This window comes from Triplophysa dalaica, chromosome 8, assembly GCF_015846415.1.
Source record: "Triplophysa dalaica isolate WHDGS20190420 chromosome 8, ASM1584641v1, whole genome shotgun sequence".
Taxonomy (NCBI): Eukaryota; Metazoa; Chordata; class Actinopteri; order Cypriniformes; family Nemacheilidae; genus Triplophysa; species Triplophysa dalaica.
This window is the reverse complement of record NC_079549.1, coordinates 11,971,385-11,985,725: the sequence shown is the minus strand read 5'-3', so window position 1 is coordinate 11,985,725 and position 14,341 is coordinate 11,971,385. Positions and strand designations below refer to the sequence as shown.

Below are 14,341 nucleotides of genomic sequence, written 5' to 3'. Positions count from 1 at the left end.
AAAAAAGGGAAAAAAAATTTTGAAAAAAAAAATTTGGAACCAAACTCTTCATTTCTAGATCCGGATATTTGAAACTTTGTATTGTATTTGGTTGCTTTGTATTTTGGTTAACAGCATATAGATTTACATTTACAACACATAGAAATTAGAAACATTTAACTAGACTGGTTTATATTTATATATTTGTAAATAGTAAAACAAGAGTAGACAATAAAAACATTATTACCTAACTGATCTCCTCGGGAACGTGCCTTTCAAAAAATCTTCCCTATTAAGTGCATTTTACCTGTCTAAGGCTTGGCTTGTATGTGAATAATATGTAATAGTTCTTTATAATATTATCCAGCAGTTTGAGAACCTGTTTGTTCTAGCTTTAATGATTTTAACGAATAAGGTGACCGTCTTATCTGGATATTAAAAGTATTTCGTTAAAGTTGTGTATATGTAAATAGACTGGGGTGTACCTGCAAAAAATGACAATAAAACATTTAAAGGTGTGTAAACCTTTATTTAAAGTGCTTTGTTTTTAGCGAACAGTTCTGTAACGTTTCTGTTAAAGATTCACATTAGAAATTCAGTACATCAGAACAGAACTCGACCCACAGTCAAGTATAATAAATGAGCTCAACATACAAAATATGCAGTGTTGTGGCTCTTCAGGTAAATTGATCAATGGGAGTGGTTAATATATTTATGCATTTTACAATTTCTTTACCAATCATAGCCCTTTAAACTACAGATACAAGAGTGCTTTTTGCCAGATTTTGACTTTATTTAGTTTATATGTTAAGGCACTTTAGGTTTACTGTGCAATCATTCATCTTCATTGACTAAGTGAAAGTTATTAAATATTCTGGGTAAGCCTGATCATCCCTGAATACCACAAAAATGGTCGGAGCGGCAGGGTTGTCGACGACTGTGTCAAACAGATCAGCAGTGTTGTTTTTAGGAGGAGGGATAATCATTCCTGAATTTCCTCGAGTGTAGTCTCCAGTAAGCACTCTGCAGAGATACATGTGCTTGTGTCCTTGAGCATTAGGCACCGAGTATGTGTTGCTAGCAGAATAGCTGGCGTTAAGGGCAAAGTAAGTACCATTTCCATATGCTGTAGCTGTAAGACGAAACACTAAGTGATTAACAGTACTATACGTTTACCACATATTACTACATACTATATTACATTATTGCTGTAAATAAATATACATATTGTTATAGTATTGTTGAAAATTAATGAATGTTGCCTTTACCATTTTTTCCTGCATAGCTGCGATTAAATCCCCTATGGTTGATGTGATTCATAGTCTGTTCACTGGTTCCGTGAAACAGTCTTTTTTCATTGTTTTGATGGCCGTTCTTTTGCTCCATGACACTTTTGTTATTCTGGTAGTTCTTCCACATGCCAGGATTCTGGATTCGTTCAATCTGTGATAGAAACAGGAGTGGAACATGTTACAATTGTTGTCCCTTTTTTTCCGTTTTTGATTGTTTTATTCATTGCAATGTAAATGTCAAGTGTCAAAATATGACAGAAATAAACAAATAATACACACCTTCAAAACATTCTGGGCAGCACAGGTGGCCTTGAAGAGTCCCAAGACATCATTGTATTCAACATCTCCTGCTTTCAATGTGAAAATTCCGCACAACTGTGTAGGATTCATGGCACCCCAATGCTGTGGAATGCTTTCAGTTGCTGATGGAAAATAACATTATTTAATCTCAAATCTTGTGGTGAAAAACAAATTATAATTGTTATTATTTTCTGTCAATGAATGATGCCATGCACCCAATACCTTTCAGTTTGTCAATGCGTCTGATGTTCATCTGGTTGCCACCGGTGTCGATTGCAGGACCCTCAGGCAGTTTGATCTGGTAATCCTGACCTTGGAAAGAGATTTTCACGTCTGCAGCTCCTCTATCCAGGGTCTTTTCCAACTCAAAGTTTATACGTTGATCAAAACTCTTATATTGGCCTCCCTGTTCATACTGCCATTCCACAAGCTCACTCGCATGTTCAATGTCTTTCTTCAGTATCTCATCGTCTTTGGCGCTTTTGAGCATATCTTGGATTTCCTGAGAGGCTATCAGGACATCTCGAGTGAGACCTTCTACTATGAGTGTGGCTTCTCCTGGGGAACTCCCTGAATCTTTTTGGGCTTTGTATTCCAGCCTTATAGATACACCTGACGTGCTTTGCATTTCCTGGATTCGCTGTTGATCTTTGTCTGAAAAGCTCAGAATTGCTGTGTCAGTGATTTTATGGAATGCTTGGTCCTCGGAGATCATTTTTTCAAGGAACTCCTTTGTTTTATCCACCACTATTTTTGTTGGGCCACAGATAGAAAAACAGGCTGGAACTACTTTAATGCCTTCAATGACAATGTCTTTACCGCCATGTTGTTTGATTTCTTTCTCCCAAGATCCGGTAAAGAATGATTTGACAGTAGAAACATATGCTGCGAAACAAAACATAAAATTGGATTGTACATATAATGGCCTCATCAAGACAATGAGTTTCAAAACCATGCTGCTTTAGCTCAAATTGTGACATAGTATGTGTCATTTATTTATTATGTGTGAGATTCATACTTTTAATTTTTGAGTAAATAGTGTCCTTCTGTTGTATGACAGTGTATTCTCGATTCTGCATGCTCTTGTAGAAGTCATTGAGCATGGGCGCCTGGAAGACGACAATTCGGATCAACTTGAGAGAAGACTGAGGATTCTGTCCTACCATTTCCACCACAGCATCCATCATGCAATCTGCTACTTGACCTGGAAGTAGCCCTGCTTGTCCTGAGAGAGAAACATTTTTTTTGAAATGTTAGTTTTGCATTGACAACATACAATTCAGCCGATGTAAACCCCATCTTTGCAAAAGGGAATTTCAACAAAGTCATCTCTTTTTTATAAAAAAAAGATTTAACAAGTCAATTTGGCTGTTGGGTTATGTAAACCAATTGTTTGGGCAAAAATGGAACTGTTGAGATAAATTAACCTAGAATATAATTATATCTGACCCAACGTCTGGGTTTGTCCATTTTTGACCCAAAGCTGGGTTCAAATAGCCCAACATTTTTAGACTGTATAGTATGATAGTTATCTGATATATTGTTTGCTTGTTTTTTGTTTTGTTTTTCTTAGCCCATTTTGGCTAAATCCAAAATCCAGCTAAATTCTCAGTTTCCATGTATGATTAATTTGTATTGTCCCTGAATAAAAACTGAAATTCAAACTTCAAACTTATATATCATAGGTACAAAGATTATTTGTAAGATGAAGTTAAAGTAAAATTTGTTGTTTATTCAAAAGAGAAAAAATAGAATGCTTATGAATGCTAATTTGCTTCTAAAAATGATATCCATGTTCTATATTCTGGTGTTTGTCTTCCTCACCTGTACCAATAGCTGGAAATGAAATGGAGGTCAACTTTTCCTTTGCACATTTTTCCAGAGCCCTTTTAACCTGTTTTAGGATATTAGCACCATTGCTATGTGCTGCAATGTGAATGATCTTTTTGCACTGTAAATTTCCTGCTTGTGTCATTATCTGTCCTTTATTGGGTTGGGTTCCTGGAAAAGCACATGGATCAGATTTATGAGGCACTACTTTTTTAATTCAGTGTGCAAAATTTGCAAAATGCAAACTATTTTGTTATGCTTAATATTTAATCTATTACTTTTATTATTTAACTATCACAAAATTGTAAAATAACAAATGTTTCTTACCAAGCAGCACACACTCTGCTTCTACGATTGGACCAGCCTTATCCAAAATAGCCTTTGAGACACCTTGACAGTTTGACATTATAAATAAACATTATCTCTGATCACACACACACATTTTTCAAATATCTATATGAATGAAGGTAATTCCTTGTGGAATGTCCTAAAAAATGCCATTCAGCAGACGTTTTAGAGAGGCTTTAAGCTTTTTAATCTAACAAATGTTCATCATGTATAAATGTTTATCCGATGTATGATAATACTATTTAGAACATGATCTCAGTCTTAAAAGATGATCCACTTTAAGTGAAAAATTTAAAAATCACGAGTAGGATATATAGATAACGTCAGTTAACTTTACCTGCTTTTAGTGTAAACTCTTTATTGGTGGAGCTCACAATGACATCCGTTTTCTCAGCAGTGATTTCACCAGATAGAACCTGAAGTGTTACTCCTCCCACTATAGTCTCGTAAATTCCAGATTTGCTTGTGACCTTCGAGAAGGGCCCTGTGATATAATACAAATATAACAGAAATATTGATAAAAGTGACAAAAAAGACCACATGTCAATATAACATGGCATCCATTTAACAAGCTTGAGTCCTTCAATGTTTGGGGCACCTGGGATCTGCTGTTGTGTGGGGTTATTGGTTGAGGCGGACTGGACTGTAAACTTCTTGTTGAACTCATCTGTAAATACCTATTGAAGAAGACACACTTTATTATTAATAATTTAAATTTGAAAAGCGTTAAATTTGGGAAAGGCAGAAATGATGACGTCAGGTACCTGGATGGTTTGTGTATCTTTGGGGTGAAGAGCAAACGCTACTTCCTGCACGTTCTTTGTGCTTCTTTTACTGCTAAACTTAAGAGCAGATTCCAGCATTGAGCAGATCACCAGTGGTTTTGGAAATCCCAGATTTCCTGTACCGATAGCAGAGAATACTATAGATTTCCGTTGACGCTGCTCTGCCTGATTCAAACATTCATCAATGATGTTTTCCAGCACCTGCTCAAAGAGAAGAAAGACATTTTACCCCTGTTGGTAATGCTGACTTTTTAGGTATAAATCACTCAGCAATACCTTCTGCTCATTGCCTTGTCCCTGATTCCAGTGCGGTGCAACGACATGAAACACCTCTTTATTCTTAAGGTTTGCACCTACTGTTACAATGACTGCCCCAATATTTGCTGGGGCTGTGGCTTGCTGATTGAGCAGAACCTGAAGCTGTGGACCAGCAGCTTTCAAAATAGCATTTGAAACAGCTCCTACACCTAGATTCAAGTCGCTGCTGAGAGTATTCACAACAACATCCATCTGTACAAAAAATGAAACATATTTACACTTGATTGTTTGGAAATAAAAACATGTATAAAAAAATATTCAGATGTGTGCAGTTTCCAACAAATAGTAAACTTACGGTTGTCTCCTCAATGTTTGTTTTCATAAGGCTGATGGTTAGACCTTCTTTTGTTTGAACGCTCTGCGATGCCCCTTGAGAGGTTGCAGTACTCTGGACTTGACTTTGAGAAGAACTTGCTTTGGCTTGGCTTTGCTGTTTGCTGCTTGAACTTCCCCCAGTTGCCCCAAGACCAACTTTACTGACTCCGTAGATTTTCTTGGCAGCAGCCTCAAAAGCTTGAACTGTTACATCATTATTGTCAACCAGGTGTATGGTCCTCAGAACGCTGTCCCCGACAAATTCGTAGAACTCTTTAATCGATTTCACAATGGTGTCTGCGCAAAGATCCGGAGGAAACTGAAACCCGCCAGAGCCGATGGCTGGGATCGCCACAGACTGGCAGTTTTCCTGATCGGCCCGATTCAAACTCTTTTTAACCGTTTTGTTCAGAAGACCCACTGCCTCCTCGTGTTTGGCAGTGCTGTACTGCGGTGCTAACGCCATGATGACGTGTTTACATCTCAGGCGTCCTCCAGCGTCCAAGATGACAGCGTCACCAACCCTCACCTTCTTCTTTGAGACATACTGTTTGCAGGCATCCTGAAGATTAGCATCAGCATTAGAAAGCGCCTTCGCTAATCCTCCATCCAGGACGAGAGCCTCATTGCTGGCGGTGACTATCGCATCAGCTTGAAATGTACACATGTCCGCTTTGTTAACTGTGATTTCCACACCATCCGGTGTTTTAAATAGATAAACATGCTTTTTGGCTGATTTGACTGGACCCTGGTGATCGTCCTCATCCATTAACTGCACCAGACAACCTGTTTTCGCCAAGGCTAATGGAACATAAATGGACTCTTTTTCTTTGAAGAACTTCTTCGCTCCCGGTTTGGCTATTTTCATGATGCAGTGATGTGTAGATGTGAGCAGCTTCTCAAACATGGGCACATAGTGAGAGACATGAAATCTCGGCCCACTGATCAGAATGTTATCATCTTTGAATTGCACGATGACTTTCCCTTTCACCTCCTCCAACCAGTCTTGCGTTTTATGATCCTTTATGAATGTGATCACGGTCTTGTGAGCCTTTAGGCTTTTCTCAATGCAAGAGTTTTCCTGAACAAAATCACGTAACTGTTTTTCAGCGTCTTTAATGAACGGGGCAAAGCCAGAAATGAGCACTTGGTTGACAGTCGTCTGTATTGTGACTCTTGATTCTTTGTTTTTAATGTTAGAGATGAGGTCTTGCCAATCTGATCTACTCAAAACACTAGCATCTTCTACATCAAAGCTCAGGTGACCCAGCTGTGTTTTAATTTGTTTCTCACCGTCCTTCAAAGCCATGTCTGTTTTACCAATAAGCACGGCTCTCTCGTCTTTAACCTCCAATGCTACATTGATCCTTTTGGTAAAAAACAAAACTGTGCTAATTTCCTCAAGGTCTTTGTTACGGAAAAAGTCTAAAAGAGATTGATGTAGTTCCACTGGTTTTCGGATTAAACTAACAAAATCCTCTAGTATTTTATTTTTTGTTTCCAGCACTTCAGTTTTTAGTCCGTAGAGTGTTAACTTTTGATTGTGCGCAAGGTATTTGATCTCCAGTTCTGGAAATGTGTTACAAATGTTCTGCTTCACATCATCACAGAAAACAATCTTGTGAATAGATGGAGACATATCGATGTCTTCTGTCACACTTCCCTTCTCCCTTTGGATCCTTTTAGTGACGGTCTCAACAATGTTTTCAAGAACGGTCTCAATTCTGATCACATCTTCTTTCAAGCCGACTACAGCCATTGCTCCCCGATGTTCTTCGGGAACGAGTGTTACTGGTGCCGCTGATACTGCTTTCTTAATTTCAGGTTCTATTTCACTCCATGCATCTTTTTGAATGTGGAGCTCAAAGGATTTGAAGTTAGAGATTGATGCTGAGAACAAGGTGGAGGTGTTTTCTCGCCAAGTCTGGATGAGTGTTCTTGTTTGCCCGCCTTGGTGAAGAAGGGAAGGCAAAGGAGTGATGCTGACTGCTGGCGATCTTAAATCCAGCTTGCAAAAAGAAGTGGACATAGCTCGGGTGATCACATCCAGAGATTTTTGGCTCTTGTTTAAGTGATGACATAAAGTCGGATCTATGTTTTCAGTAAATTCCTCTGGAAGTCTCAGGCTGGGTCTGTTTTTACCATAAAGAGCTGTTTGCAAAGTTTCATAGTATGGCAGTACTCTGAAGGGCTGCTTTTTAAGATGATGTGGCACAGTGATGACGTGACAAACATCTACAAAAGGAAACATTTGATATTTTATGTATATTCGGAAAATAAATGAAGCTGATAGTTCAAATGTAAGTGCTTTGTACCTTTGAGATCTTTAAAAGTGATTATTGCTGATTGCTCGTTTTCAAACATAACCACGTCATCCTCTACTTCCCCAAATCTTTCAAAGTATAGCACAAGGACTTCAGAAACTGTATTGGGAGGTAAACCTTCGGCTTTCACCTTTGATGTCATTTCAAGTAATCGGATAGTCATATTTTTCTTTTTCATGATTGTATTGCCTGAGCCGGACATGATGAAGTTTTGTAGATCTATGAAACAAATTTCATATAAGTCACCACATAGGAAAATTACACTCTTTAGAAACTAAAATAGGGGAATAGACTGGAAAATATAACACAATTTATTAACATTTACACATATTGGAACCAAGTGATCATGTTTTTCAGTATATAAAAAGCTACAATTCCTTACACATTATTCAATACATCGAAATATAATAACAGAGTTTTATTCTATATTCTCCAAATACATATATATATATTAAATATATTGACGTTAGTAGGTAGAAAAATATTTTCTTTGTGTAAGGTCAAACAAGATAAACAATCAAGCTTTCTTAACCTGTGTATTTTCAACATGCGCCTTTAAATAACTGAGCCTTACCCTTGTTTCTGGAGAATGTCACCACTCCACAGTTGATCTCTGGAATTACTTCAATATTGAACTCTTCTGATTCGTCAGTACTTCCATTGAGCACATTTTCCACCAACATTACCAGAAAATCTTGTGAAACATTTTGAATGTTTTCAATTACAGCTTGTCTACAGGTGGTTTCTTCTTCCTCCTCAATTGGCTCAGCCTCCTCTTGCCCTTCACTTTTCAGTTCACCTGGATTTAAAACATGATTCACTTCGAGAACTATAAACGGGCATTTATCAGCTTTAATAAATGTATATCAAGATATTTAAGGTTCAGTATCAACTTATAGATATACGGCAGATGAAAACGAGCGGACTAATAAAAGCTTAACTCACATAATACATATAGTATCATATGAGGTAAACTACTCTTGGTGTATTGGTATATATATGAGGTATAATTTGAAATGACACTGACCCAAAAGCCTTGGCTTTTTGAGGTCTAGTGTTGAAGGCTGCTGCACTGAACACGGTTCTGCCTTCCTTTTGTTCATTTCCAAATCCACTGACTGTTTGATTGGTTCTATGTGGTGAATATGTAATAAAGTTCATTATTACAGTTAATGTATTTACAATAACTGTACGCTTAGAATGAAGATTGTGTTGTAGGGAGGGTATACACGTAGTCTGACCAGCAGGGGGCAGCGCGTTTATTTTGAAAGAGCAAATGAAGGACTCACCTGATGAAAGTTCGCTGCCCAAAGACGCAGATTCCTGAGAAATAAAGTTTCGATCTTACTCAAATGAACGTAGGTTTTATTACCCTTCAAACTTTTCTACTTCCGACATGTTATACTCACGTCAGGTTTTGAGGCTTCTGATGGCGGAAGTCCGACAGTCATTTTAAAAGTTTGTTGACCGATTTTCAACTCATGCGTGTTTTTCTGCAGAACTCGCTGTCTCACTGCGCACATAGAGACACATAAACGTTAATGTGTTAAAGACGTAATACGTTATAAATGTTATCGTCATTATTTTTCTCTTTGTGAACGCAAACTTAAGTTTCGATTATCGGGCTCCACCCACCCAGAGTTTTCATTTTGTTATTTCGCTATGAATTGAGAAACGTATTCGTAACACTTTATAATAACTTTATATGTTTAAAATGATAAAGGCCAGAATTTTTTGTTACTTTACCTTCATTTTCTCTGAATCGTACAGTTGCTCTTCGTCCGTCGGCATCATCACTATCAACCACGCAGTCTCCTCCGTCCGATTTCTTACTTTGAAAGTAGATGGTCAGTTTATTCTTTATTTTGGGAGTTTTGGGGTTCCACTGGCCCTCCACGCAGAGCGCATATGGAAACTCGTCCGCCATATCGACTGCCTGTAACGGATGTGTCCGCCAGTTTCTAACTTTATTTAACTTTCACTTTTGATTTCTCATTATTTTGCAAAGCAACAGGCGGAGTTCCCCTACACTCCTGAAACAAAAAAACAAACCAGATCAAGGAGAAACTAGTTTAGTGACTTTAGATAGATTTTCTCGAAACCTTTAAACCGTCGTTTACTACAGTAACTTAAGTTAAATAACTTACGTGTAGGGACGTACGAACAGCCCATAAACCAAAGGGCGAGAGGATACGTTTAGGTTTCAAGTAAATCGTAAATCATTCGGTGTTTAAGGACATCGTCGTTTGTAATGTACGCCTCTTTCGCTTTCGATTATTCGACGACCGTCTTTATAAACAATTTGAACAAGAAAATCTAACGTTACTTCTGGAGTTTTACCAAAGATTGTCAACATATAAGGTAACTTATGAGTTGTTTATGATTTTACAGACTCAAAATGTATGCAAATGTTAACAGGGAGCGACTTGGACAGTCAAACTCGCTTGCAACGTTAATCTTTTAATCATCACTATCCATCAATTTGTGTTTGGGTTGCAGAAAGAATGTTTACATGTTTATACTATTTTAAGAGCTTAGTTGATTTAATATAAGCTGTTAGCATGCACATGACGTAAACATTTATTTTTCAGAAGTTGTGTACTTCAAAGGGATTGCTTCTTTTGTTATCGTAGGTTAAACATTTCAAGCCTTACATTATTTCAAGTTCGCTAATGATTGTCTGTTTTCTCAACCAGGAATTAGGTTCTTGTCCTGAGGGGAAATGCAGGCCATGAGTAACATAGCACCCATTCCACTGGTTCCAGAGCAGTGTGCTGTTCTGAGACATTGTAGAGATGCATTTTGCAAAGCTGTTGAGACAAAATTTGGTTGCACGGCTATTATTCACAATCTGGATGACTCTGACTCCTCTGGTAGTAATGCAAGTAATTTTTCAGCTCCTGAATTGAGGTACTTCAAAAAGCTATCCAAAGGAGTGAAAGTTTCAGTCTGGAAAGATGATCTAACACGTCATAAGGTGGATGCTGTGGTCAATGCTGCTAATGAAGGGCTTAATCATGGAGCGGGTCTTGCGCTAGCATTATGTGAAGCTGGGGGACCAATGATCCAGATGTGGAGTGATAAAATTATAGGAAAACAGGGAAAAGTGCCAACTGGTACAGCTGTTTCCACTCCTGCTGGAAATCTCCCATGTAAAAACATCATACACGCTGTGGGACCCCATCTACCCTCAAATCCAACCAAATGGGATGTTGAACGATTCGCTCCCATCTTGCATAAAACAATTAAGAGCATCCTAGATGTAGTTGAACTTGGAAAGCTATCATCTGTTGCAATTCCTGCTATAAGTTCTGGCCTTTTTAATTTCCCCAGACATCTCTGTGCAAATATTATTGTACAAAATGTACAAGACTATAATGACCGTAATAGATTCAATGGCAGGGTTGTTGAAATTAATCTTGTAAATAATGATGAACCCACTGTCCAAGAAATGGAAAGAGCCTGTAAGGAGATTCTTGGAGCGCCCAATATCACAGGCTCATACAGTGGAGCTGTGACAAGCAGAGACCAAAGTTTCACTTCAGGCAACAGTTTCCAGTTTGGAAATGTAACACTGCACATCACAAAGGGGTTAATTGAGGAGCAAATGGTAAGGCTGAGAAAGTAGGATATTTAAAAAAAACTGTTCTTTACCAACTTGTCTTCCTAAAATGTATAAATATAAAAAATATCACGCATGATTAGATTGATATTCTCGCTTTCTTGTCACTTTGTTTCTTTTTCATAGGTTGATGTAATTGTGAATACAATCTCCGATAACTTGGATTTGTCCATGGGGCTTGTTTCGAAAGCTATTTTCGAGAAAGCTGGCCAAAAAATTCAAGAGGAGCTTTACAAAAATAAGAAACACTTTGTTGCAAGTGGTGACGTTTTTGTAACTAAAGGACATAGCTTGAATTGTGCTGCAGTCTATCACACTGTATGCACATTAAGGTCTGGGTCTGGAGCCAAACAGGTAGATTTGATTTCAACAATTCTGCACACCATTTTTATACCTGAGACAGCCTGTAAGAAGCTTTTGCCTTTTGCCTTTAGATTCTCTACGAAGTGGTCTTAAATTGTTTGATGAAAGCTGTATCTGCACACAAGTCCATTTCCTTCCCAGCTATTGGTACTGGAAATCTGGGCTTTCATAAACAGGAGGTTGCCGAAATCATGGTGAAAGCTGTGGCAGAATTTGCCAATAAGAACTCCAGAAAGAAACTCGACATAAACTTTGTTGTGTTCCCAAAAGATATTGAAATGATGGAGGTAATTTCTACTCATTGATTATATAAAATACAAACTAATTATTTAACAATAACATGTCATTTGACTGTGATTTTAATGTCTGTACTATGTTAAGTAATACAAAGAAATCGAGAATGCATAATAAATATTATGTGCAACATGGTAAGTCAAATAAATTAGGATGGAGTTCATCAGACAAGAAACTTGCACATGAGTTTACTGTTGGTTTTTCAGGCTTTCAAAAACAAGCTTGATGGCGTGAAAGGACAGATGAAGTTTGACAGTGCCATGCCACAAAGTGAGCAAAGCATATTTTATACTATTCAATAATAGCTATGATTTTACACACATACTGTACAGTATTGCACAGATTATGTATATTATACTTTATTTTAACTTTTATTTTGCTCAGTTGCTGATGTACATTCAGAGATATTGTTGGCTTTAGGCATTAACAAAACATTGGCAAGTTAATCTGGTGTTGAAGTTCTTAAATCATGATAAATGTTTTCAGGTTCTGCTTTTGCAACCAATGAATCCAAAAGAAATGAAACACCGACTCTTGAGATCAGCAGTGTCTCCAAGGAAGCTCTCAGAGAGGCACAAGCATGGATAATGAATATGTTGGGCCCACGAAATGGCACAATAACTATTATGAATAACTATGTCATTTATTTTGGCCAAAAAGACCATGAAAACCTGCTGTCGCTTCAAACATTGCTTGGTGTACACATCACAGTTTTCTTCAAGAATGGTAACGGTGGCATAATTATCACTGGAGAACCCATCCCTGTCAGCTGTGGAGCTATTGAAGTGGAATCCATGCTTTGTCAGGCCCAAAAAGACTTTGCTTTAGATGAAGAGAGCGATCTTCTGTATTCTGTGGTTCGCTGGCAGTGTAAAGCTGCTCCATGGCCACCGAAAGTCAATGCAGCTTTGGAGAAATCCTATCTGGCACGGAACAAAGAAATTGAGTTGGATGACTATAATATCAAAGTCAACCTTAAGAGCAAGTTTGTGGTTGACATCTTTGGAAAGACAAGCAGCGTGGAAAGGACATGTATGTTTTTGTTGTAAATTTTGTAGATATTTACAGTTGAAAGTATGAAATAATGTTTCTTAGCAATGTTTGAGTTCATGTTCAGTTTATGATTCTTAACATCTGATACAGTCTTTTTCTCTTTCAACACAGGCATGTTTAAGGATTACAACCCTTTTCATCTAGACAGCAATTCATTTTATGCAAGAACTCCTGTGGATGGGAAAGATTTTTGGGAAATGGAAAGGAAAGTCAAAGACTGTGGACTATGTACCATCAGGGTGAGCAGATGAGGGCAACTAAAATTACATTTTCACTCTAATGACTAATTCAAATGCAATTAATTCTCATTTTGCCCCAAGGTGAATAAACCTTAGACTATAACACATCAGGTTATTGTGTACAGAAAAAATAACTAAATCACAAGAAGTTGACAACAAGAAGTTAAGCACAATGTTATTTAAATATAAGCTTCTAATGGAATGTGGTTACACTTGTTGTTGCAGGTGGAGAAAATCGAGAATGCTGCCCTGCAGCAGATTTTTGAGCTGAACAGGATGCGAATAAAAGATAAACCGGAGCATCTGTACCAGTGCGTGTCAGCTCAGTTCTGTGATCTCATCTGCAGAGTTGGCTTTCACAAAGATTTCGCACCACCTGCAGGTAAGCTTATATGCAATATTCTATTTTTCACGTTACTACTGTTTAATAGTAAATTATTTGAAGGCTTAGTTGTGATATGTTTCGATAGAAAAAGAACAAAGTACAAAGAAAAGTCTATGTGTGTATATTTGTAGAGCAAAAGGATGGAAGTGGTATATACTTCAGCAGTAGACTGGACCGGGCGTTGAAGCTATGGAACAGACAGAACGAAGAGTACATCTACATCATTCAGGCTCAAGTTCTCACTGGAAAATCAGTGATTGGTTCACCAGATTTTATTTTGCCCCCTGTCATGGGTTCTGACCCTTTGAAACGCTTTGACAGCTTGACTGACAAAGAAAACACTCATGTGATCTTCAATGGTCAACAAGCTCTTCCACAATACCTGATTATATGTGGAAAACCAACCCTTTCAGCTGTGTAGCTTTAGATATTTGTTAATGAGTTTTGTTCGAGGAACATGCAATAACAAAACATTTCACAGTAAATCAGGAGAAAATGCTTTACATCTTTAAACAATTTCAGTGAGGTAAATAAAGAAAATAGATCTTTGCACTTAAATAGTCTAAATCACTTATTTAATGAGATTATCTAATAAGCAATCATAATTGACTAGTTCATTCTTTAAAACATGTTTAACCTAGACGTGTCCTTCTCTTAATTTCTTATGATTCCTTTCAGCTGTGGATATTTTCGTTGTATTTATTGAGTAATGGGATATGTGATATATACTGGTGTTAAATTAGTGAAAAGCTTTTTGTTTTCAAACTGTTTAGGATAAAGTTAAATCACTAAATTGATAAAGACAAAATGATTCTAATACTATATTTTTGTGGTTTGACAAAATAATTAAATAAATGCCCACTAAAACCAACATTTCTCTCATGATTACAGTTT

General features: G+C 37.4%; 2 protein-coding genes across 4 annotated transcripts; one reads left to right on the top strand and one right to left on the bottom strand.

Moving 5' to 3' along the window:
* Nucleotides 1-513: 513 nt before the first annotated feature.
* On the bottom strand, nucleotides 514-9,726 carry parp14rs1 (poly(ADP-ribose) polymerase family member 14-related sequence 1). 2 transcript variants are annotated; one of them, XM_056754142.1, is made up of 19 exons: nucleotides 9,639-9,726; nucleotides 9,238-9,524; nucleotides 8,901-9,004; nucleotides 8,781-8,814; nucleotides 8,519-8,623; nucleotides 8,066-8,290; nucleotides 7,483-7,710; nucleotides 5,148-7,402; nucleotides 4,811-5,044; nucleotides 4,514-4,735; nucleotides 4,348-4,426; nucleotides 4,087-4,233; nucleotides 3,729-3,791; nucleotides 3,396-3,572; nucleotides 2,590-2,796; nucleotides 1,794-2,456; nucleotides 1,551-1,693; nucleotides 1,248-1,422; nucleotides 514-1,111 (listed from the first exon to the last, which is right to left on the bottom strand). In XM_056754142.1, the coding sequence occupies exons 2-19, from the start codon at nucleotides 9,416-9,418 to the stop codon at nucleotides 831-833; spliced, it is 5,523 nt and encodes a 1,840-aa protein (XP_056610120.1). In that variant the 5' UTR covers nucleotides 9,419-9,524; nucleotides 9,639-9,726; the 3' UTR covers nucleotides 514-830. The 2 variants fall into 2 exon arrangements, with proteins under 2 accessions (XP_056610120.1, XP_056610121.1); XM_056754143.1 differs by lacking the exons at nucleotides 8,519-8,623; nucleotides 9,639-9,726 and having other exon boundaries at nucleotides 515-1,111; nucleotides 9,238-9,430.
* Nucleotides 8,752-14,318, top strand: parp9 (poly(ADP-ribose) polymerase family member 9). Of its 2 annotated transcripts, none has more exons than XM_056754146.1 (9): nucleotides 8,752-8,849; nucleotides 10,188-11,101; nucleotides 11,240-11,467; nucleotides 11,548-11,763; nucleotides 11,977-12,040; nucleotides 12,257-12,802; nucleotides 12,935-13,062; nucleotides 13,288-13,444; nucleotides 13,579-14,318. In XM_056754146.1, exons 2-9 carry the CDS (start codon nucleotides 10,214-10,216, stop codon nucleotides 13,866-13,868), a joined length of 2,517 nt encoding a protein of 838 aa, XP_056610124.1. In that variant the 5' UTR covers nucleotides 8,752-8,849; nucleotides 10,188-10,213; the 3' UTR covers nucleotides 13,869-14,318. The 2 variants fall into 2 exon arrangements, with proteins under 2 accessions (XP_056610124.1, XP_056610123.1); XM_056754145.1 differs by lacking the exon at nucleotides 8,752-8,849 and adding an exon at nucleotides 9,713-9,852.
* The last annotated feature ends 23 nt before the right edge of the window (nucleotides 14,319-14,341 follow it).

What these genes read in the sequence shown, in the direction of transcription:
- parp9 (XM_056754146.1), top strand. Translation starts at nt 10,214, where the DNA reads ATGCAGGCCATGAGTAACATAGCACCCATTCCACTGGTTCCAGAGCAG. An exon ending in CTGGGTCTGGAGCCAAACAG is followed by an intron (nt 11,468 to 11,547) that starts GTAGATTTGATT and finishes TTTTGCCTTTAG; the next exon opens with ATTCTCTACGAAGTGGTCTT. An exon ending in AAGATATTGAAATGATGGAG is followed by an intron (nt 11,764 to 11,976) that starts GTAATTTCTACT and finishes TTGGTTTTTCAG; the next exon opens with GCTTTCAAAAACAAGCTTGA.
- parp14rs1 (XM_056754142.1), bottom strand. Translation starts at nt 9,418, where the DNA reads ATGGCGGACGAGTTTCCATATGCGCTCTGCGTGGAGGGCCAGTGGAAC. An exon ending in GACAAGGCAATGAGCAGAAG is followed by an intron (nt 4,736 to 4,810) that starts GTATTGCTGAGT and finishes CTCTTTGAGCAG; the next exon opens with GTGCTGGAAAACATCATTGA. An exon ending in CTGCCCAGAATGTTTTGAAG is followed by an intron (nt 1,423 to 1,550) that starts GTGTGTATTATT and finishes TTTCTATCACAG; the next exon opens with ATTGAACGAATCCAGAATCC.